At 48.4% G+C, this 23,513-nt stretch overlaps 2 protein-coding genes across 2 annotated transcripts; both read right to left on the bottom strand.

Moving 5' to 3' along the window:
* Nucleotides 1-9,578: 9,578 nt before the first annotated feature.
* Nucleotides 9,579-11,510, bottom strand: LOC103634569 (basic proline-rich protein). Its single transcript, XM_023301389.1, has 3 exons — nt 11,074-11,510; nt 10,784-10,828; nt 9,579-10,664 (listed from the first exon to the last, which is right to left on the bottom strand). Exons 1-3 carry the CDS (start codon nt 11,161-11,163, stop codon nt 9,786-9,788), a joined length of 1,014 nt encoding a protein of 337 aa, XP_023157157.1. The 5' UTR covers nt 11,164-11,510; the 3' UTR covers nt 9,579-9,785.
* A 1,810-nt stretch (nt 11,511-13,320) lies between these two features.
* On the bottom strand, nt 13,321-14,510 carry LOC111590589 (uncharacterized). Its single transcript, XM_023301388.2, has 2 exons — nt 14,163-14,510; nt 13,321-14,086 (listed from the first exon to the last, which is right to left on the bottom strand). Exons 1-2 carry the CDS (start codon nt 14,313-14,315, stop codon nt 13,694-13,696), a joined length of 546 nt encoding a protein of 181 aa, XP_023157156.1. The 5' UTR covers nt 14,316-14,510; the 3' UTR covers nt 13,321-13,693.
* Between the last annotated feature and the right edge of the window lie 9,003 nt (nt 14,511-23,513).

The following is a 23,513-nucleotide window of genomic DNA, read 5'->3' as shown; positions in this document are numbered from 1 at the left end:
GGTAAAAGTGCGCGTAAGCGGCAAGGCCGACCGAGCCGAGGGACTCCTACGCCTCTGGGATACGGATACCTCACTCATCACCTTCCGCGAGAAGCAACTCTCGCTCGCACAAACATCCCTGTTGCCGACAAAAAAGTCCAGATACTCGAAACAGGAGGAAAAGAGACGCAGCTTTACAACACAGCGAGGGTGTGTGTTCTGGCCTTGGCGGCCGCAGGAGGCACACGCTACAAGACAATCTGATCCTGCAGGCTCGGGTCTTGACGCTGGAAGGGGGGAGCAGCACCCTCGGCATCGACGACACCATCGGCGAGGTCCGACCTAGCCTCGGACGGCGACGCGGTCCGAAGATCTCCACTCCGAAGGACGACGTCATCGCCACACCCGGGCAATCGCTGCCAGGGTCTTCTCCGGAAATCTGGCCCGAGCAGGCGGCTCGGCCGGTCACTCCGGGGCCTCGGCCAACCATCTTCCAAGGGCGCCAGCCCGACCCGAGGCCTCGACTGGTCAACTCCGGCGTCGGTCCCGCTAACGGACGACCCGGCTGGGCTCCGGCCAACCAGGTTTCCTTTTCGAGCCAACTCCGCCCCTGTTCATGCTGATATCGCTACCCCTGGCCTCGGCTCATCGAAGAGCGGCCAAGGGGTCCCTTTAACTAAGCTTGAGGAGCCTCGGACAACAAGGCCGACCGAGCCGAGGGACTCCTACGCCTCCGGGATACGGATACCTCACTCGTCACCTTGACACGGGGCGACTCACGCTTGGTGAAGCGGTTCAGACAACCAACAGGCGAGTCTTAGTGCTCGAAAATGAGGAAAAAGCACGGCTCCGTGCCAAAATTACATACACGTTCAGGCCTCGACAGCCACAATGAACAAAAAACACTGGCATCCAAAGTGCCATTACAAACGGAACTCCGGTTCCCCGTCCGCGGGTACGAACAACCCCACTCGATGGGGGAGGGCCTGTGGAGCAACAGAAGACCGACGAACGGCGCGCTGTCGCCCGCTCCAGCAGCAGCAACGACGACGACTTCTGCTCCGGGGGGCCGAACAGCGGCAGCATTGACCTCAGGGCGGATGCTGCTGCCAGGAGGCCCCCGCCCATGCCCAAACTCGTGAGGCAAGGACGGGCAGAAGGCCGTAGAGTTGGAGGTCGGTCCGTGGGCGGCCCTGGCAATCTCGTCGGCGGAAGAACCTCTTCCAGCTGTCGTGGCAGACGCCGGCGCCGCGAGCGGCTCCGAAGCCACTCGCGTCCGAGAGCCAGGCACGGTGCAGCTGCCGGCGCCACGGACGACGACCGCCCTTCCCTCCGATCACTGAGTGAAGGAGCGGGCCACCGCCCACGCAGGGGCCGACCCCAACTCGGCACACTCCCCTCCCCAGCCCTGGGGATGAAAATCCTTGAGGCTGAGGGAGAGGCAGAGGCCGCAGCCCGGCTCGCTTTCCCCCACCATCAAGCTGGAGGTCACCATCTTGGGTGACCACCGGCGGAGGGGTGCAGCCGGGCTGCATGATGAAAATCCTTGAAGCCGAACGATGGCTGAAAGGTACCAACTCCCACGGAGTTGCGTTCCTCCAACGATGAGGTGAAAAGACGGCGGGTATCCCCCATCCGGGGGCTTGGAAGGTGGAAAGACACAATGCATAAGGGAGCACGAAGACATGGTCGCCTTCCGAAGGGGGTCACCCTCCTTTTAAAGGCGACTATCCCTACTTGCGTCCCCAGCCGTCACGGGCTGAGTCTTCTCCAACACGCTCCAAGGCCCTCCCCTGCGGCGCGGGGGCTGGGTCCCACATGTCATGCAAGCCGGCTCAGAGCAGAAGAAGCCAAACCGCCGCGCGCGGTGCGCACGACCGCCCAGCGGTTACAAGTGACCCTCCACTTTTGCCCAGACCAGCGGGCGAAAGGGGCGGGCAGCCATGCAGGCGGCATGCAACCGCGCCAAGTGGACGCCCTTCTCCGACTCCCAACATGCCCAGCCTGGAGGCCCAGGCCCACGCGTCAGGCAACCGGCGCGCCGAATGCTTCGTGCATGCAGCTGCACCGCCACTTGCGCCACCACCGCGCCTCCTCGATTGCAGAACCAATACCGCGACTCGAGGCGACCCAGCACACGACCCAGCGGCGCCAGCCTGGCGCGGCGGTCAGTGCGGCCAAAAATGGGCCGGCAGTAATGACGGTGGCAGGCGGGCGGGAGCAGCGGTCACGTCGTCAGCCAAGCTCACGTCCCATCCGGGGGCAGCAAGAGAACCCCCTCTCACGGTGTGAAGACAACGCGCCCGTGATCCGTTCCTCGAACGGCTCGCGCACGCGCAACGGCCGCCCCGCCAACCACTCGCCCCGCCGCATTAACTCCGCGGCGGGACAGGCGGCGCCTCTGGCAGGAGAAGCGGGCGATGCTTCGCCTTCGCCATAATGACCGCGCCAAAAAAGGTACGCCGCGTCGTTCGATTTCGTATCCTTTTCCTTTTTCCCTCTTTCTCTCTCTCTTGCAACAGGGACCGAGAAAGGGGGATACCCCGAAAAGGATCCTTCCCCAGGAAGGAACCAAGCTCCGAGCCTCCCTACTGATCAGAGGTTCGAAGGCTGGCCCCCCGGAAGGGTTCGACAGCCGCCTCAGATCGCGTGGGCCCTACACCCACTACTGGTCAGAGGTTCGAAGGTCGGCCCCTCGGAAGGGTTCCACGGCCGCCTCAGGCTACTCGGGCTCCACGCCCATTACTGATCATGGGTTCGAAGGCTGGCCCCCGAAGGGTTCACAGCCGCCTCAGACGTCGAGCGAGGGATGACCATGGGTACGTTCGATACATAACCAAGGCTCGGGCTGCGCTCCCGAGGTACCCTAGGACATTTCCAAGACCAGCGGGAGCGATCTTGTAACTGAATCCCATCAGAGGGAGGCATCGAGCCCTCGGACCCCGTCGCCAGGGGACCGGGTCCGGCAAATCACCCGCAGGTACTTTTGGGCGTGCCTCTGGGCCCCTAGCCGACCCCTAACGAACGGGGCACGGACGTCCACTCGGATTACCCGCTTGCAGCTCACCGGAGACACCATGTTTGGCGCCCATCGAGGGCAACATGGCGCTTTCCCCCCCTCCTCCTTGCGGAAAGGCGACGCAGGGGCGTATGTAAAAAAGCCGAGTCTGTCCCTGATCGCCCTCTCGCCCTGTGCAGAGGCTCGGGGGCTGCTCTCGCAAACCCGGCTCCGGCCGAACCGTTGACAGCGTCAACATACCAGCCCGAGAACTTGGGACCCGACCGTACACCCGGGCTACGGCCAGCTCGCATGAGGGAACAACCAGACCAGCCGAAGCATTACGCGAGGCATTAAGACCTCGAAGGAGTGAAACCACTCCTCCGAGGCCTCGGGGGCTACACCCGGCGGGTGCGCTCGCGCGCACCCACCGGAACAAAATGCAACCGAGAAAGGCTGGTCCCCTTGCAAAAAAGTGCGACGAAAGCCTCCAAGCGAGTGCTAACACTCCCTTCGAGGCTCGGGGGCTACTGTCGGGGACCATAATTAGGGGTACCCTCAAGACTCCTAATTCTCAGCTGGTAACCCCCATCAGCATAAAGCTGCTAAGGCCTGATGGGTGTGATTAAGTCAGGGATCAGTCCATTCGAGCGACTCGATCACGCCTCGCCCGAGCCTAGCCTCGGACAAGGGCAGCTGACCCTGGAGGATTTCCGTCTCGCCCGAGGCCCCCTCCGACGGCGAACATATTTCCGGCTCGCCCGAGGCCCTGCCTTCGCTAAGAAGCAACCCTGACTAAATCGCCGCACCGACCGACCAAATCGCAGGAGCATTTAATGCAAAGGTGGCCTGACACCTTTATCCTGACGCGCACCCCCCGGCAGAGCCGAAGTGACCGCCGTCACTTCGCCGCTCCACTGACCGGCCTGACAGAAGGACAGCGCCGCCTGCGCCACACCGACTGCGGTGCCACTTGACAGAGTGAGGCTGACAGGCAGTCAGGCCCTGCCGAAGGCACCACAGGAAACTCCGCTCCGCCCGACCCAGGGCTCGGACTCGGGCTAAGTCCCGGAAGACGGCGAACTCCGCTCCGCCCAACCCAGGGCTCGGACTCGGGCTAAGTCCCGGAAGACGGCGAACTCCGCTCCGCCCGACCCAGGGCTCGGACTCGGGCTAAGTCCCGGAAGACGGCGAACTCCGCTCCGCCCGACCCAGGGCTCGGACTCGGGCTAAGTCCCAGAAGACGGCGAACTCCGCTCCGCCCGACCCAGGGCTCGGACTCGGACTAAGTCCCAGAAGACGACGAACTCCGCTTCGCCCGACCCCAGGGCTCGGACTCCGCCCTGGCTTCAGCCGACGACCTCCGCCTCGCCCGACCCAGGGGCTCGGACTCGGCCTCGGCCACGGAAGACAGACTCGACCTCGGCTTCGGAGGAGCCTCCACATCGCCCAACCTAGGGCGCAGGCCAGTCACGTCAACAGGAGGCGCCATCATCACCCTACCCCGAGCTGACTCGGGCCGCAGGGAACGGGACCGGCGTCCCATCTGGCTAGCTCCGCCAGATAGGCAATGATGGCGCCCCGCATACTCTGTGACGACGGCGGCTCTCAGCCCCCTTACGGAAGCAAGAGGACGTCAGCAAGGACCCAACCGCTCCGACAGCTGTCCCTCCGTCAGGCTCCATCGCTCCTCCGACGGCCACGACATCACACCAGCTGGGTGCCAAAATCTCTCCGGCTGCCACAACGGCATGTACTTAGGGCGCTAGCTCTCCTCCGCTAGACACGTAGCACTCAGCTACACCCCCCATTGTACACCTGGATCCTCTCCTTATGCCTATAAAAGGAAGGACCAGGGCCCTCTTAGAGAGGGTTGGCCGCGCGGGGACGAGGGCGAGACAGGCGCTCGCTTGGAGCCGCTCGCTTCTCTCTCCCGCGTGGACGCTTGTAACCCCCTACTGCAAGCGCACCCGACCTGGGCGCGGGACGAACACGAAGGTCGCGGGATTCCCATCTCTCTCACGCCGGTCTCCGGCCGCCTCGCTCTCCCCACTTCGCGCTCGCCCTCGCGCTCGACCCATCTGGGCTGGGGCACGCGGCGACACTCACTCGTCGGCCCAAGGGACCCCCGGTCTCGAAACGCCGACATCATCGTATTCATTCGCATTCGTGGCCACATGCGTTACAGGGAGAAAATAATCATCTTCCTCGTCTGATGACGATTCCAATACTAGTTGCATTGAAAGGCTTAGTCGAGTCATAACCAATCTAGACGTCAAACAATCTGTTTTATTCATAAAATTCCTGATTACGGTGAAGCTAAGATGCAAAAACCTATATCACGATGGAGAGAAAAAACCATACTTGAAAACTTGCTGTCGTGATGCGATGATTCGTCGATCTCGTCCTGCGCGTGAACGCGACTGGCACCTGGTGGCGGCTGAGTACCGCTCCCAGAAACTTGCAGCGTAAAAGTAGAAATCAACGGTATGCAGTATGCAACAAATGGGCTGCAATTTAGGCAAAATGGGTCATCAATGTTTAAAAGTTGGCCCAGTTTTATTTCAGTTTTTTATTTTGAGGAAACTGTTGGAGTTACCATTTGTTTCACCCCTACAAAACGTTCAATATGCCTTCCATATTCAATTTTTGGGGATTTTTTTGCATTTCCTCTTGGAGATGCTCTAACACTATATATTTTTTACAAACTATGTAGTTTTTTTTCCAAATTTTTATGATGTTATTTGTTTTTCTTTGAATTATATTTTATGTACTTATGCGATCGGATATTTTTTCTAATAAACGATCGTGTTTTATTTCAAATGAAAGTCTGTAAAAATGACGATTTAACACTTAAATAGCATGATCAGTAACATGATCGATAGCAGCTCATGTGGCGGTCGATAAAGGCTGTCCGCCCTCATCTCTCTCTTCCGCCACTTATGCATGTTTTCATCTAATTTTAATTGTTTGATCATTTTTTTATGACCAACTTGTGGCTTTTTCATGTCATCATTCATGTCGAACGTTGACTGATTTAGCAACTCAAACAATTTCAATTGAATTATCCTCTTGATTATGTTGTAGAGCTGGTTGACCATACTATTCTCCATAGCAAGGGACTCGCTGCTACTAGTTTATGGCTCCTTCCCTTTACATTGCGCTCTTGCCTATCGCTGCTAATAGGGCATGTTGGTCCAACACATTCTAGTGATGCGACAGGATAATCACCAGACAGGATAATCACCATCCAGGTTGAGATGAGATCGTTTGATCCCATCACTAGAGTCATCATCACCGTGACACACGCACCTCTTAGGCTAATTGAAAGGGAAATGTGCCCGTGGGCCTTTTCTAAGTATTTTGGTGATTTAGTGCCCAACACAAGTGCCTAAGTGTTAAATGGTGGACAAAGTACAAATCAAGTATAAAGGTATGTTTCTCAGACTTAGTACATTGTTTTAGAGACTAATGTATTGTGTCTAAGTGCTGGAAACAGGAAAAATCAAGTTGAAATTAAAGATGGCTTTGTTCAGCCAAAGTCAGCTCTGTCTGGGTGCACCGGACAGTGTCCGGTGCGCCAGGCTGGCTCAGGCGAACTTGCTGCTCTCGGGAAGTGATTAACGGCGTACGGCTAAAATTCACCGGACTGTCCGGTGGTGCACCGGACTATCCGGTGAGCCAACTGTCAGCCGGGCCAACGGTCGGCCGTGGAATCCGCGCGCGACGCGTGGCAAGTGCCAACGGTCGGATGGGGCACCGGACTGTCCGGTGCGCCAACGGCTCCAAGACTGCAACGGTCGGCTTCGCCAAATAAGGAAAGAGATCCGCACCGGACAGTGTCCGGTGGTGCACCGAACTGTCCGGTGCACCAGGCGACAGAAGGCAAGAATTGCCTTCCTGGAATGCACTCAACGGCTCCTAGCTGCCTTGGGGCTATAAAAGGGACCCCTAGGCGCATGGAGGAAAACACCAAGCATTCTCTAAGCATTCCTAAGCACCAAGACTTCGATTCCGCGCATTTGATTCTTTTTGATAGCAACTAGAGCTCTATTTGAGTTATGAACTCGCCGGGTTGTGTTGTGAGCTCTTGTTGCGACTTGTGAGCGTGTTGGTACTCGGATTTTGTGTCTTGTGTGTGTTGTTTATCCCTCCCTTACTCCGTGCTTCTTTGTGAACATCAAAGTGTAAGGGCGAGAGGCTCCAAGTTGTGGAGATTCCTCGCAAACGGGATATAGTAAAGCAAAGCAAAACACCGTGGTATTCAAGTGGGTCTTTGGACCGCTTGAGAGGGGTTGATTGCAACCCTCGTCCGTTGGGACGCCACAACGTGTAGTAGGCAAGTGTTGAACTTGGCCGAACCACGGGATAAACCACTGTGTCTATCTGTGTTGATTTCTTTGTGGTTATCGTGTTGTGCAAGTTCTCCTCTCTAGCCACTTGGCTTAATTGTGCTAACTCCTAATCAAGTTTTGTGGCATTAAAGTTTAAGTTTTACAGAATCACTTATGCACCCCCCTCTAGGTGCTCTCACTAATGACGAAGAGTCATCACTCCCCACTAATCATCATTGGATCACACGTGCAATGGTACAACTCCTTGCTTCATCCGCCTAAAGATCCAATGCTCTCTACAAGTTGATTCTTTGTTGCTCCAACAAAGTAATCCGCTCACAACCATGTGCACGTCTTGAGCCAGGTCACCTACAACCTCTCTGGATGATCACCGCACTCCGATCACCATCAAACTATATAGTATCAAGACCAGCAAGAGTAATAAGCACAAACTCTTCATGACGTATTGGTCTAACAGTGTACCTATTGGGCGGTCTAACTACATGCAACGAGGCTTGTTTTGTTTGCAACAGCTAGTTCACTTCTTAGAGGTTATATATATACCACCCCAACCAGTCATTTGAGAGTTATGGGAGCTGAGAAACATTCCAAGTGATTTGAGACTTATTCCTAGTAACTGTAGACATCCAAATGCACAAATATCACTCGATTATTAGCATAGGTACTTTACATAGTGCTAAGGCTAGTTAAACTTCTTTAACTAGTGCTTGCTCTAGGTTTTGTCGTAGTGATTTGAAGTGAGGTAAAGACACCTCTTGCCCCTTTGTGTTGTGTGTGCCATTGTATTGAGTTGTGTTGGGAGGAGCTTGTAGTTTTGCGATATCACACCAATTGTGGTTGTAGTGTGGTCGCCACCGTGTATTAGAGAAAACGAGACATGTCCTATTTTAGTTGCAAACTCGATAGTGAAGACGATAGAGAGCGTCTAGGAGAGCTCACACTGTAGCACCACTTACACATGGTGAAGGGCCAGGGCTATCTACGGAGTTATCCGGCTAAAAGCTTGGTCATCCTTGTGAGGAGCTCTAATAAGACTGAATTCAACGGTTCACTCAATATTTTCCCCTCTATATCCCACTCACGTGCTACGTCGCAATCTCTCTTCCTCTATATCTCTATCCTCTATAGCAATTCCCTCTAAATCAAACCTCTATACCCCACCACCAAAATTTAATATCATTTTATTCTCAGCATCCGTAACAAAAGCCGACGCACAGGCAGCAGCATCCCGTGTGGGGCCTGTATGGAGGAGCACATAGTGTGCTGCTGGATGTGGGAGAGATAGAGTTTCACCTGGATGGAGGGAGCCGAAGTGGGTATCGTTGCAGGGAATAGAGTGTTGTTGTAGCCGCTACAGAAGGGGAGAGGGAAGGGAAGAGGGTACCAGTGAAGATAGTCTAAGGACTATATAAAGCTTGCAAGCTTCTTGATGCCGTTTTGCATTACTAACTTAGTTATATGCTAGTGGATAAGTTTGGAATCAAGATTATATAACTCTTTGGTAGAGATAGAAACAATTAGTTTATTTATTGCATTGATTTTGATTATGAAAAAAATAGAGGCCATAGGCATTAGGTGTTCGTACCCTACTCCGAGAGGCACATGGCTGGCATTTGTTGAGCCCCAACTAATTCTTCTATCAGATCCTTAGGAGGCGTCTTGATAGCATCGGAGGTGGCCTTCCTTGGGCACCGATAAGATACTTTGTGAACTTATCACTTGACATCTCTAAGTTTTGTTTGAGTTAAGTATTTTGGAGTATCTGTTGTCGAACTGCTATTTTGTTGCATCGTCCAATAAAATTGTGAAGAAATGCTTAATTGGACGATGGATTAGTAGCAACTAGCAAGAAGCACTTGCTTAAAATTGTTTTAAGTCTGGTATTTAGGGAAATGTCATAATGCTTGTTTTTAGGGAGAAAGCTGCAGTGACATTTCGGTGGTGCTAAGTGCTAACAACGACAACAAAAATGTCAGGAACATGGGGATCATTGCAGAAATAATAAAAATGTCAGGAAGGACTGAACTCATAACAATGATTTGTTCGCTGTGGTTTTAATTCATCGGCTTCTACTTTTTTATAATATTTTATCTCTATAAATTATAGCTGCAGCAGTCTATTTAGGAGATTATAACTTTTTCAAGTGGTGCTGCGCGGTCTGGACTAGGATTCTTTTGTAGACGGTGTGAACTTAACTGAATGTTGTTGTATTTTCGTTTAGGAACAAAACTGGAGAAACCATTATCTAGAAGGAAAAAAATCAGGAACCCTTCAATTAGATGCGGGTCCAATTTGACAAACACGTCCAAACTTGGCTTTTGTTTTAACATGCAGCAATGGTAAAAGTAAAACTAGGCAGAAAACAGAAGTCACTAGCCTGTCCCAGCCGCAGCCGGCACAAGCGCGCAGCTCCCAGGGAGGCGGAGACGGTGGTGTGGGCAACGAAGAGTGACTCATTTTGACAAATTCCTCAATCTGAAGAAGCGCAGGAGGTGGCTACTGCCTACTGGCCCTGTCAATGCGACAGCGGCCGCTGCACTGCTGCAGCTGCATGACCGGTGGATCAGGAGGTGGTGGTGTTGGACTGGAAGCAGCGCGGGCAGCGGCTTCCCCTGCAAATGCGGTGGTGGCCGTTTCAGCAGGAGGGGAGGTGGTGATCGCCAGGCCACATGCCGTGGCAGTGGCGGCAGCATTACTGGCGCGCCACAGAATGGCGCTGGGTAAGACGGCGGCGGCGTAGGTACGCTCCATCCCGGCGGTGGCGTTGCAGGGCACGGCTGAGCGGTTGGCCGTGAGGGCAAAGGGACGCCCCAGAACAGCTGATGCGAAGGATAAGGCAGCACCATGGGCGTGCCCCAGGCTGGAGGCGCGGGGATCCTCGCCAACGTAGGTTGAAGCTTGCGCGGTGGAGGCAGCGCCACATCCGGTGGCGGAGGAGGCGGTGACACCAGCTCGTGATCATTCTCCTCCTCCTTGACGATCACGTTCGCATGTTTCTGAGGCGCGCCAGCCTTCAGCTTCTTGGACGCGGCGGCGACGTCACTTGGCCCGTACGCAGAGCCGCGCGTCCGCTTGGACCGCGGGCGGCGCCCGGTGAGGACGAAGTCGGCAGGCTGAGGCACGCGCTCCACGGGCTCCGGCGCGTCGGCACTCGGCGCGGCGAACGCGGCGACGCGGCCGATGGGGCACTCGGCCCACCCGATCGCCTCGACGTCGTCCCTAGCCTGCGCCGCGGTGATGGCGGCCGCGGAAGGCAGCGACGCGCGGTGCAGCGTGGAACGCCGCGGCGGCAGCAGGTCCACTTGCCCCACCAGGCGCTCCATGATCTTGGCCTGGCCGAAGCGCCCCCTCGCAGAAACACAGCTCCGTGTGCGTTACGAGCACAGCGGCGGAGGGAAGACGTAAACGGGGTCTAATGGAGGTTTTGGTTTGTTCGCTGTGCCAGATTTACCTTTTTGGTGCGGTGGAGCTTGACGAAGCCATGCATGAAGAGGATCTGCAGGAAGGGGAAACCCTCACCCACGCGTTACATAGGATAGGAGGACATATGAGATGGAGGACCGATCAAGTTTCAGGGAAGAGGAAACGACACGACATTGAAAATCAACATGCATTGCAGAAACACTGAAGGTAGAAAAGAAATCAGAGGAAGAACTCGATGTGGATGTGTGCGCGGTGCGCTGAAGAAAGAAAGAGAGACTTGATGGTTGCTACTACTATACAACTCTACTACATACATACCTGGTTGAGTTGGTCGACGGTGATGCGGGTGTTCCATGGGTCGAGGAAGAAGCGGAGGTACGTCTCCAGCGTCAGGGCCCTTCTCGGCATCTCCTTCGCCGGTCGCCGACTCGCCGTCTTCCCTTCCGCTCGGTTCTCCTCCGATCCAATCCAATCCTCCTCCCCCTTCTTTGCCTGCTTGCCGTCTCTCTCCGTAGTACAGAGCTGCAGATTTTTTTCTTCGTGCAAAGAAAGGCGAACGCAGAGAAGAACGCAGCCTGGGAAGGCAAGCGTGGGCCTGTCGACTAGTTTATTTACCCCCAACAACTTTTAAGGAACTCAGTCAGGATCGTCGGAACAAGAAATGCAATGCAAGAAGGTGAATCTGGCGTGTCTTTCGGTGCGCGGGTGAGCGCCTCTGTTAACCTACTCGTGTGCATTTCCGGCACCCGAAATACCTGAATTCTCCTAAACCCAACCCGACGTCAGTACACCGGGCTACATTTTGGTGACGTAGCACTATCAGACTGAAATCACTGAATGAATATAATATAATCTGTTTTGCACAAAGTAGTGCATATGTCACATCGATGCATACACCTTGGACCATGCATGCATTGTCCTTTATGAAAAATGAGTCGTAGGCAGGCTACATCATGTTTGAAAGGCAGCAAGCAACATATGTTAAAGCAACACAATGTCAGGTAACTCGAAAGGCCTGCATCCCTAGAGAAAAGCCAGCCAAACAGTTGTTTGGGCTGCTGCTTGCTTGAGAGTTGAGACACAACTATAAGGTTGTATATCAAGCCAACTCTACTTGGCTCAGCGTGTTAAATAATCGAGCCAAAGAATTAGCTCGATTCGACTTGTTTGCGAGTTTGATCTAGCTTGTTTAACTCACAAGCCAAAAAAAATATGCATATATATATATATATATATATATATATATATATATATATATATATATATATATATATATATAATCGATTGCTTGTTAATTTCATATTAATTTAATATTAGAAACAGTAATAATATTCATAATTTCATATATCACATCAATTAAACACCAAATTAACATAGTTTATTACTTATTAGTTCATCTAATATAAGTGTAAACTTTGTTTTACTAATAAATGCTAGCTCATTCGTTCTAACGATGTCGAGCTAGCTTATTAATGGACCTATCTAAGATGTTAGCTCATGACAAAATTGAAACGAGTCGAGTCGAGCTGACCACGAGCCGAACGAGCTCACGAGCTACAGTGTTCTCAGCAACAGCTGCACTGCATCTGTCTATCTTCTGTCTTTTTTTCTGCTCGATATATACATATTTTTTTAGTTCTTTTGGTCGTGCCTTCTGTAGTGCAAGGCTTTCGGAGAGTCAAGCTATGCAACAGGTGTGTAACCTCTGCTGCTGACTGCTGTATCCGTCATGAGGATGGAAGCAATATCCGAACTTCATATTCTTCCACTTTAAATAGGCAATAAATATGGATAAAATAAGCAAAATCATGCCCATGCCTGCATTGGGTGCATATGCAACACTACGAGGAATGACCACAGCACTGCTGCTGCTAGGGGTGGATAACGAGCCAGCTCGGCTCGGCTCGTCTGAGTTCAAGTTGGCTCGTTAAGCTAACGAGCTAGCTCAGCTCGGCTCGTTAAGGTAACGAGCCACAGAGTCAGCTCGGCTCGGCTCGTTTACGAGCTCGAGCTGGCTCGTTTAGCTCGCGAGTCAGAGCAGAAAAAAAATAAAATATGCATAATAATTATTTTTAGTTAATTTTAAACTAATTTAACAATAGAAAATAGTAATTATATTCAAAGTTTCACAAATCACATCAATATAACATCAAATTAGCACAATTCATCACTCATTAATTCACAATTCACATACATGTTTATCAGTTTAACCCATAATTATATTTGCATAGACCAAATTAACATATAGACATAGTTCATTAATCATTGGTTTAATTCATAGGCCATAGACACCTCACATATATATATATAATATGTTCATCAATTATTCTATAAATGATATGTATATAGTTTCGTTTTATTGGAATATGGTAGCTCGTTTAGCTCGCGAGCTGGCTTGTTAACGAATCGAGCTAGGATATCAGCTCAGCTCATGACAAAATTCAAACGAGCCAATCTGAGCCGAGTCGAGCCGACCATGAAACGAGCGAGCCAGCGAGCCACGAGCATTTCATCCCGCCCTAGCTGCTGCTTTTCTCTGTAATGCTTACTGCGTTACCAGCAGGATTAAAAGCAACAGTCCAAATTAATAACCATATTACTCGAATTTGGCACAAAGTTACCAGGAACTCACTGTAATTCCTCAAAAAGCTTCTTGAAACACCATTAGCAGAATAAGCTTAATTACCTTTGATGCATCACCCTGATTCCCCAAGAACATCAGAATTCACTGATCACAACTTTTTTGTATCGAAATCGAAACAGCAAACAATATCTCCACAAGGAACTGCAGCTAATTTGAGGACATCCGAACCCAACCTAACATTAGTGACTAGAGCAGTATTGTGTGGCTCGTTGTATGTAGCAGTACCACCTCGCCGCTGGCGTGCGTGTCCTGTGGATCACCGGTGAGCACAGAGAGCTTGTGGGGGCGCCGTCGCTAGGCCGAGGTAACCGTCTCGACGGACGGGAGCGTGAGCAGCTCCAGCACGCGCCTCCGCATCGCGGCCTCCGCTTTGCCCGTCCGGGAACGCTTCCTCTTGGCCGCAGCGGGCGGCAGGGACGAGGAGGCCCTGGCCAGGATCGGCAGGGGGATGGGGGTTTCGGCCGCTTCGGCGGCGGGCGACCGCATCCCGGCGCGGACGGAGAGGAGGGAGCCGACGGGGCACTCGCGCCAGCCGATGTCCTCGATGTCGCGCGTGACCTCGTCAAGCGAGAGCACGGCGGGCGCGACCGGGGCGGCGCCCGGCGGCGGCGCGGTGGCGTTGAAGGGGACGGTGGAGCGGCGCGGGCGCATGAGCTCCACCGACCGGAGCGCGTCCACCATCGCCGGCTGCCGGGCGCCAGTGATCAGCAACCCAATTAGTTGACGGGGAAGGCGACGGGGTGGGAGAGGGAGAGGTGTGTACCTTGGGCGCGCGGTGGAGCCTGGCGAACCCGTGCATGTAGATGATGTGGTTGAGGTGGTGGAGGTTGAGGCCTCCGCCGCTGCGGGTGGTGAAGAAGACGATGTAGTCCTCGAGCGTCAGCCGCGGCCGCTCGGCAGCCGGGAGCATCGGCATCGCTGATCACCAGCGGGCAGCGGACCAGCGCGTGAGCCCTCCTCCCTTGCGTGATGAACTGATACGGTGCGCCTCCGCGAGACCGCAATCGTCTGGCCCTCGTGGGCGTCAGGTGCTCGGGTGAATTCGTGTGGAGCCGTGGGCACGGCGGGAACTCGAAAACCAGAGCACTGGCGAGTGGCGAGCGAATATTTTTCCTACATACTATTGCTGTAGTACCCGAATATTTTTCATGGTTGCGTTTGTCTTGGGTCATGCATTTGCGTTCACTGCACATGGTCACCGTTCTAAAGATGGTTTTTACATTTGATCGTTCAGTTGCACAACACGGGGCATATGTGCAGGGCCGTGCCTAAGACTGACTGCAACGCATGCCCCTTCCCCTCCCCTGCGCTAAAACTGTTCATCGTATAGGGGCTACAGTCTCCCCCTTCCTCGCGACACTCTTCTCTCTCACGCCAGATGCAGGGGTTCACTGTAGCCGCCCCCTCGCCTACTTCGCGCGGAAGGAGCCGCCCGCGGCAGACACCGGAAACTTCTCGCTCCACCTCGCTCCGTCTCGACCCGTCCGCGGAAGGGCGATTTTTCGCGGCGACGCGGCGGCGGATCTCCCGTCGGCCGGTGGAGTCGGCACCGGCCCCGCTCGGGTGCGCAGAAGACGAAGTCGACGTCGTGAGCACGCAGTGTCGTTCGCGACCGAAGACGAAGAGGGGTCAAATCCGCTTCCGCCGAGGTTCGTCGCGACCGATTCGTTGGCTTCCGTATCCGACCATCGACGGCTCCATCAGATCCACACGGAGACGCTTCGATTCGCCGTGTTGCGGGCGAAATCTTCCCTTCTTCAGGTACCACCATCGTCTACCGTGTAAAATCAATACATGTTTGACGAATGTTTTAGAACAGCACTCGTTTTCTTGAATAATCCAAGTTGATTTTGCCGACCCCATACGACTTCAACCAGATCCACACTTCTAGTGTGACCTGTGTACTTGTTACGGTCTTGGTCATCGGATTTAGCCCCCGTAAGAACAACCTTTCTCTGTACCAACCGATGGGATGGCCAAACCTACACTAGAGTTCGAGGTATGAACTTAGGAAGTTGTTCATCCTCCGATTTAGGCGCCTGGTATACCAAACTTTATGTTCCACGTGATGCAAATACACGAACAAAAGTAACCCTAACAGTAGGCATGGCAGCAATTATATTTCCCCAGTGGTGTTCATTGCTCTGTTCTTCATGTTTTTAAACTTAAGACAATGTATTTGTGTCATTTATGTGCAATGTTACCCTTTCGCACTATATGAGTATGCACCAATATAAGCCATAACACTGAATCACTTATTTTCTCACACTTCTTTGTGCTTCCATGGAGTACACGTATGTTCATGAGTAGACAAACTAAAATTAATGACATGTGAAATTACTTATGACTTCGATTATGTGCCAGATCATGTGTCTGCCACAACTTGTGTTTGACTATGATTATGTGGCACAATATGTAATGTTCAAGACTTCAACGTGTCTTTCTGTCATGACATTAGCTCTAACATTTGTCCCTGCACTTACTAGTTTCCTTTATATTTCTGTGCCACTTATTTTCCTAACCTTGAATTGTGTATAAAATGTTCTTGCTTTCGTTCATTCCCATGTACCTACCAACAATTATATAACTGATATGTACAACTTCAAAGTTTGCATCTGTCTGTTTGTTTTATGATTATAAGTGTACATGTCATATGTCATCTTCACTTGACTCAAAATCCCTATTTGCATTTGGACATGTTCATGTTTTCATATGGGTTAAGATACAATTTCTCTGTTACATTTCATCATCATTATGATATATCTTAGAAAAGGGCTTGTACATATCAGTTATGGTTTGGAATCTCTATTTTATACTTCCCTTATATTTCCTACAAGTTTGTAATGTTTTCCTTGTTTTTATGATACCCTCGTGGTGCAAACAAAATTTGTATGCAATATTATGTGCCAACTTTTGTCATTACAAGAATGCATATGGTTTTAAAGGGTTTCAACATGTTACTTCATAAATTAAATGTTTGCAGCCCATTTGATAATGGCATCCTCCCAAGAAGATAAGATGAAGGCTTTGATGAAAGTCCTTGTCGACTGTACCGAGGATGCCACAAAATCCCTGGGGGTTTAGTTGATCATGCATTAGACCACATGCATGATGAAGAAATCCTAGCTAGAACATTGTTTGCCATCAAAGAAAAACTAGAGTTGCTTCAGCAGGATGCCTTAGAGGCAAAAGTCCAAGCCTTTCCAGAAATAGCTAAGTATGAGTGGGATGACATCAGTGTTGATCCTCCCTCTCCGTCACCCCCTCCAACAGTTACTGGTCCTTCTGTTGACGAAGAGGAGTTCTACTGCCCCGACGTCAGTGACGAATGGTATTTCAGTGATTCAGATAGGTCTACCCGTAATAGCTACTGGAATATGTTTTAGGTTTATGTTCGCAGTGAAAGGTACATGACATCCTTTTGAACACCCATATGTCATGTATGTCTAAGTCTAAGTAGTACACTGTCCCAAGAAGTACTTAGTTTGATGTAAGCAATTATGTAGTCAGTGAACTTTGTTCAGTACTATTTGTGATGTGCTTGGTTTACTATTGTAACCGTCGATGGGAACCTTTTATTATAACTGTTGCTGAGTTGTATGCTTGTTTTCTAAATCATTTGTTCAACTGCTTCTGCACATTTTCATAACTTCTTAGCATCTGACTTAATTTGTCCCCTCTCCACACTTACTAGAATGGACCCATCAAACAATGCCACTTCTTCTCAGCCCATGTCAAATTCATCAATTGGCCAGCAGTTTCCTCCTCCAACCCCTATGTGGCCAACGGGTTACATGCAGCAGAGTGGTATGGATTGTAACTTTATGGGAAACCTAAATTTTCCAAACCCTGCTCAAGGTCCGACAACAATGTGGGCACCCATGCATACAGGAAATACTTCTTCCCAATCTACCATGATTCCCGCCTCACAATCAGCTATGTACTGGAATCATTACTTGAACTTTGTCAGGAATCCTCTTGGGCCACCTGAAGTAAACCCATTTCCTGATTCCATTCCACCATCCAATACCAGTACACCATTGCAGGGTTCCAATACTATACCTTCCTTACCTATGAATTTGGACTCAGATGCAGAACACAGTGTTCATGACATCAATAGTCTTGAAAAGAATGCACCTCCTATACATAAACCCAAAAAGTCAAAGGAACAAAACTTTACTGGCCCTGAAGATCTTCTACTTTGCACAACCTGGTTGCAAATAAGCAGTGACCCTGTTGTGAACACTGGCCAACGTAGGGAGGGCCTTTGGGCTAGAATTGAAAAAAGATACAACGAACAGAGGGGCAACTTTCCTTGTAGAGTGAACAGAGCGCTTAGCAGCAGATGGGACAAGATAAGAGCAGATGTAAGTAAGTTTGCTGGCTACTACACAAGAGTTCTAAGAGAGAAACAAAGTGGGTTAACTGATGACGACAAGGTAACCCAAATTTTACCGACTTTAAATCATGTACAAATGATTGTATACATGTTAACACATTTGTAAAATTAAACCATAATTTGTACAGACATCGAAGGCGGCAACATTATTTGCACACGAGGAGAACAAAACATTCCAGTACATGCATTGCTGGCACCAACTAAAGGGAGAACCGAAATGGGAGAGCATTTGTAGTGGACAATCGTTCCGCGGATTGAATGCAAATCCAATTGGCTCAACAGGTACTCCGTATGCTCCCACAACTGAAAATGATAGTGCATCTGCAGGGTTGACAGGAAAACGGCCGCGTGGTCGTGATTTCAGTAAATCAGAGAGAAACAAACCTGCATCATCTTCATCTCCAGAGTACCTTAGCCGTTTGCAAGAAATAACTGAAAAACAAATTCAGAGGTCCATAGAAAAGGGTGAAAAGAAAGAGAAGTGCTCAGAAGAAGACAGGGAAATGGAGAAAAAGAGGTTAGAATTGGAAGCAGAAAAGGTCATCATACGAAAAAGGGAATTGAAACTTCAAGAACTAGATTGTGCTGAAAAAAGATTACAAAGGCTGGAGGCAACGAATGAAGAAGATGTTGAACCCGAAGTTTGGATTATGATGCAAAAACAAAAAAAAGAAGTTGCAAGAATTCATATTTGGTTATGAGTGAACGATATATTCGGTTACTCGTAACTTGAGCTTGTTTTACCGAACCGGTTTCTATTATTTGCTTATGTCAGAACGTTACATTTGTTTGGCAGACCATTATATTGTTGTTGGAACCATAAGTCGTCAAGGACAGTCGTGCTGTGCTGTTTGTTCTATGGTGTTGTAATCGACAATAATTATTTGCATTTGCTGTGAACAAGTTTGGTTAAAGTTTCATATATTTCATCGTCAACGTATTCGAGGTTTGCAAATAATTGCTGCGTGTTCAGCTTCGAATCGCTTGTGATGTGTACAAATGGTTAGCAGTTTTCATCTTGTTGTGTTCAAAGAACAAGTACAGGTTTCCAATGAGGATCTACTTTATTTCAGAACCGATACGTAGGACATGAGAATGGAAATTACACATAGTAGAATGAAGTTGAAATAAACTTTAGCATATGAATGCTGATGTTTACATGCTTCCACGCCGAGCCCACAAATGCTCGACAAGATCATTTTGGAGGGAGCACGATATTTCTTGGCGGCGAAGATCGAAGTGGTTAATGACCCATTCTGCCCTTCCTTCTGCAATTAGTTGTGGTGCTTGAGTGGTTGAAGTGTTATCTCCAAAATCAATATTACCAGCAAACGGCCCTTCGTCTTCAACAATCATGTTGTGCATGATGATGCAAGCTGTTATTATTTCAGTTAAACGATTACGATCCCAACCATATGTTGGACCTCGTAGCACCGCCCACCTAGCTTGAAGAACTCCAAATGCACGCTCAATATCCTTTCGACAACTTTCCTGCATTTGTGTGAAATAGACTTTCTTTTGCTCATATGGGTGCCTTATAGCTTTTACGAAAGTTGGCCAGTTGGGGTAAATACCATCAGCTAGGTAATATCCGAAGTTATATGCATTACCATTAATTGTGTAATGGACAGGTGGCATTCGACCAGATGTAATGGGGTCGAAAACAGGTGATCGGTGGAGCACATTCACGTCGTTGTTTGTCCCGGGCATGCCAAAGAAAGCATGCCAAATCCAAAGGTCATACGTTGCCACAGCTTCTAGAATCATGGACGCTCGACCATTTCTGCCACAAAACTGACCACGCCATGCGGTAGGACAGTTCCGCCACTCCCAATGCATGCAATCTATAGAACCCAACATCCCTGGGAAACCCCTTGATTCGCTATGGTGCATGATGCGTGTTATGTCAGCTTCATTAGGAGTTCGTAGATACCACCCACTGAAGTATGCAATGATACCTCGACAAAAATGCTGAAGGCATTCCCTAGCTGTGGACTCCCCTATTTGAATGTACTCGTCTACAGCATCAGAAGGTAACCCATATGCTAGTACCCGCATTGCCGCACATACTTTTTGTAGTGGACCTAGACCAGGCATACCAGTTGCGTCTACCCGTTGTGTAAAGTACGAATCATGTTGTTGAAGACCTTGCAAGATTCTGAGGAAGAGAGGCCTACTCATGTGGAACCTAAGTTTTGAATAAAGAATATTTGTAATGAAATTGCAAATATCAAACTGTATTCGAATAATAAGTAGTGGGTACCTTCTACGAAAGACGTGGGGTGGATACACTGGGTTCTCGGCGAAGTAGTGATGATGGATAAGATTTTCTCCACGAAAATGATCTCTGTGAATAACCCGCCGAGGCAAACGGGACCGTCGTTGGAGGTGGCGTCTGGCCTCTATGTTGAGGACAAGAAGATTGACAAGCATAAGTGTTTCGTCCTCACTATCGCTCGAATCAGAGTCTTCATCGCTAAGCCTGTGAGACATACCGTGAAATGGTTCAATTGTTGATGTACTGAACTTTGTTGCTGCATTTGTGAAGAGATGGATTCCATATATATAGGGGAGAGGAATGCGGCTTTAGGTGGAAGTTAGTGGCTTCCCACGAAAGCCAAACGTGGCTTTCGTTGCAAGACAAGTGCGGCTTGCCACACACGACAAGTGGAATTTGGTTCGCAGCAAAATATATTCCTGATCCGAGGACGGATAATACGTTTTCACGAAATTATGCAATTTCGAATGTATTGTAAAATAATAGTTGTTATATATTATATGTGCAAGTAATTGTAAACTAATTATTTTTTATAATTATATGTTTTTAATACATGCGCAACATGTCGGACGTGTGCAAAATAATTAAATAAAATCAAAATTCAAGTTGGTTAAGTTAGTTATATGGAAAAGGTTTTTTAATGAGTAGAGGGATATATAGGGGAAACTATAGGGGGAACGGTTGCGGGACGAGTGAATATAGGGGATGGAATCTTGCTGACGTGGCTGCATAGTAACATTTAGGGGGAAAATTTTAGGGGGAACGGTTGCGGACAGTCTAAGGCAGGGCGGGAGGGCGGCCGACCTGGCCCCCCATCTCCCAGGGGCCCCACCCTGCCGCACTCGCAGATTTTGAAATAAATTATTTTTTAGTTATACTTATATGGCAAGCAGTTCATTAAAAAATAGATTTGAAGACCTTTAAGTATTCAATGGTATATTTGGGCCTCTTCTTAACTTAGTATCATTGAAATTATTGGATCACATTAAACTCAGGGATTATTGTACCATGTTGGCAAAAACTTTCTCTGTCGATGATTCATTTGATTTTGAGGAAAATAATCTGACATCAGAGTTAAGAATATTGCAAATGACACTGCCAGATATATCAATGTCTGCTATGGAAATTTTTGAGTTTGTTAGGAGAATGGATTGTTATCCCAATATTTTTTGCTTATCAGATATTATTTACTATACCAATAACTGCGGCATCAGCTGAAAGGAGCTTCTTAAAGCTTAAGTTATTGAAGAATTATTTAAGGTCTACAATGTCTCAAGAAAGGTTAAACAGGCTAGCAACTTTATGTATTGAGAAGAAATTATTAGATGATAGCCATCATTGATGATTTTGCATCTAGAAATGTTAAAAGACATTTTTAAGTTGATCTCTACAATATATTTGAGGTAATAATCTTCTATTTTTTACTGCTCAAGTCTTTCTGTGGTACATCAAGTATAATTAGTTGATATATATAATAGTAAAAAATAGTTTTTATGGTGTTGGGGCCTCTGTTTATAATCTTGTCCCGGGCCCCTTAAAAGTCAGGAACGGCCCTGCATATGTGATCGCTCCTTTTGTCTCAAACATCTAAGGTGTCGTTTAATCATATATTGATAATATAATGGATAATCGATAACGTTAAATCATGTTTATTTAAATCTAACCGTAATCGGATACCACACTAAAAAATAGTTATGGGTGTATTCAAACTTGTTACCGTCAGTATTCGAGTGTAAATCATTAACATTATCATTTACTTTATATTTCGTGAACTAAACATCACCCTAGTACTTTTGTTTAGCTTAACTCAATGTGGCTTATCCAAAATACTGTCATTGAGAAAGTTTTTTTCAGCATAACTCGCACATGTGATTGCTATCGCCCGTGAACATGCACATGCAGCACTCGTTTCCCAGCCTGGACACATCTAGGGGTGGTAACGGGCCATTAAGGGTCTTGTTGATTTGTGAAGCAAGTATTAGAACCATGATCCATTACCACCTTTAGACATATCTTGTTCGCTAAGCAGAAATCAGCATCAAACATTGGCACATAAATGTCTCCTTTCGTTCATACTTCATTTTTTTTCTGTGACACGTCTGGTTTGTACTAATTTGGCAGCAAAACAAAAGTACTAGATTTTGCAGCCATACTTCATGCCATCCCTTTCGTTCATACTGAGGTCTTGTTCGTTTACATCAGATTACACCTGTAATCGTTCCAGCTAATCAAAGTTTATATAAATTAGAGAAGCAATCCGGCTAGAAATCGTTCCGACCCACCAATCCGACACAAACGAACAAGGCCTAAATAAGTATGCGTCTCAGTTATCGAGGAGTCAAACTTTTCTGCATTTAACATATACATACGAAGGAATACGAGTCGTATTTTACGTTTAGGGATAGTGAGATAGTTTGGGAACTTCATTTTATTAAAGGATTCTTATTTTTTAAAGAGAAAATGAACTGATTTTCCTTAAGGCTAGTTTTAGAACTCTATTTTTTCAAAAAAAATTATTTTCTTAAGGAAAAGTGAACTAATTTCTCTTTAGGAAATGAAAATTCATTAGAAAAATGAGGTTTCTAAACTAACCCTCAGAAAAAATGGAAATCCCATGAGAAAATAGGGTTATCAAACTAGCCCTTAACAAATATATAAAAATGAATACTAACATTGTTGATGTATAATAAAAGCATCATTAGATTGGTTATGAGGTGTACGTTTATGATAAACTAATTTGGAGGTACAAAAAAGTGATATTGTTTTCTATAGATTTGGTTAAGCTTCAAAAGAGTTTAACTTCTCAACAAACTAGATATCGATAACCTAGACGTGTATTTATTTTGAGACTGATGAAATAGGTTCTATACACATCTTCCGTCAAGTCGCTGAATATTGGACGAAACTTCTTCAACGGTTGTTCATCCCGAAGGAACAAAATACAAGACAAAAAAAAGTCACCTGGCACTAATAATATGCCACCGCCATTGTTTGGGCCCAAACAAAATTACTGCACTGCAACTCAAAGTATACCATCGCCCACTCCACTACCCTGAAATGTCCTGACATTAGCCTCTGCAATACAAGGGAATAATCATATTAACTGCCTTTCTTAGTTTCTTATGCACTTAGTTGCATTTTATTTTTCAGATTACAAACTGAATCATCGGGCTAGCAATCATTTTCCATGTGCACCTTAAAAAATCCCATTGACTTCGCCACCTGCGTGCATTCCACTTGGAAGTTCACGTTTGCAATTCTTCAGGTACTCAACCAACTAAGGGCTTGTTCGTTTTGGTGATAATCCACATGTATTGGGTGGGATTGAGCCGGTTTAAATCCAAAACAAGTCAAAATACATCTCAATCTCATCCAATACACTCCAATACACATGTAATATCAATAACCGAACAAGGCCTAAGACTGATATAATTGAA

This window comes from Zea mays, chromosome 1 (assembly GCF_902167145.1).
Source record: "Zea mays cultivar B73 chromosome 1, Zm-B73-REFERENCE-NAM-5.0, whole genome shotgun sequence".
Lineage (NCBI taxonomy): Eukaryota > Viridiplantae > Streptophyta > Magnoliopsida > Poales > Poaceae > Zea > Zea mays.
The sequence above is the reverse complement of the archived record's forward strand: the minus strand, read 5'-3'. Positions and strand labels throughout refer to the sequence as shown.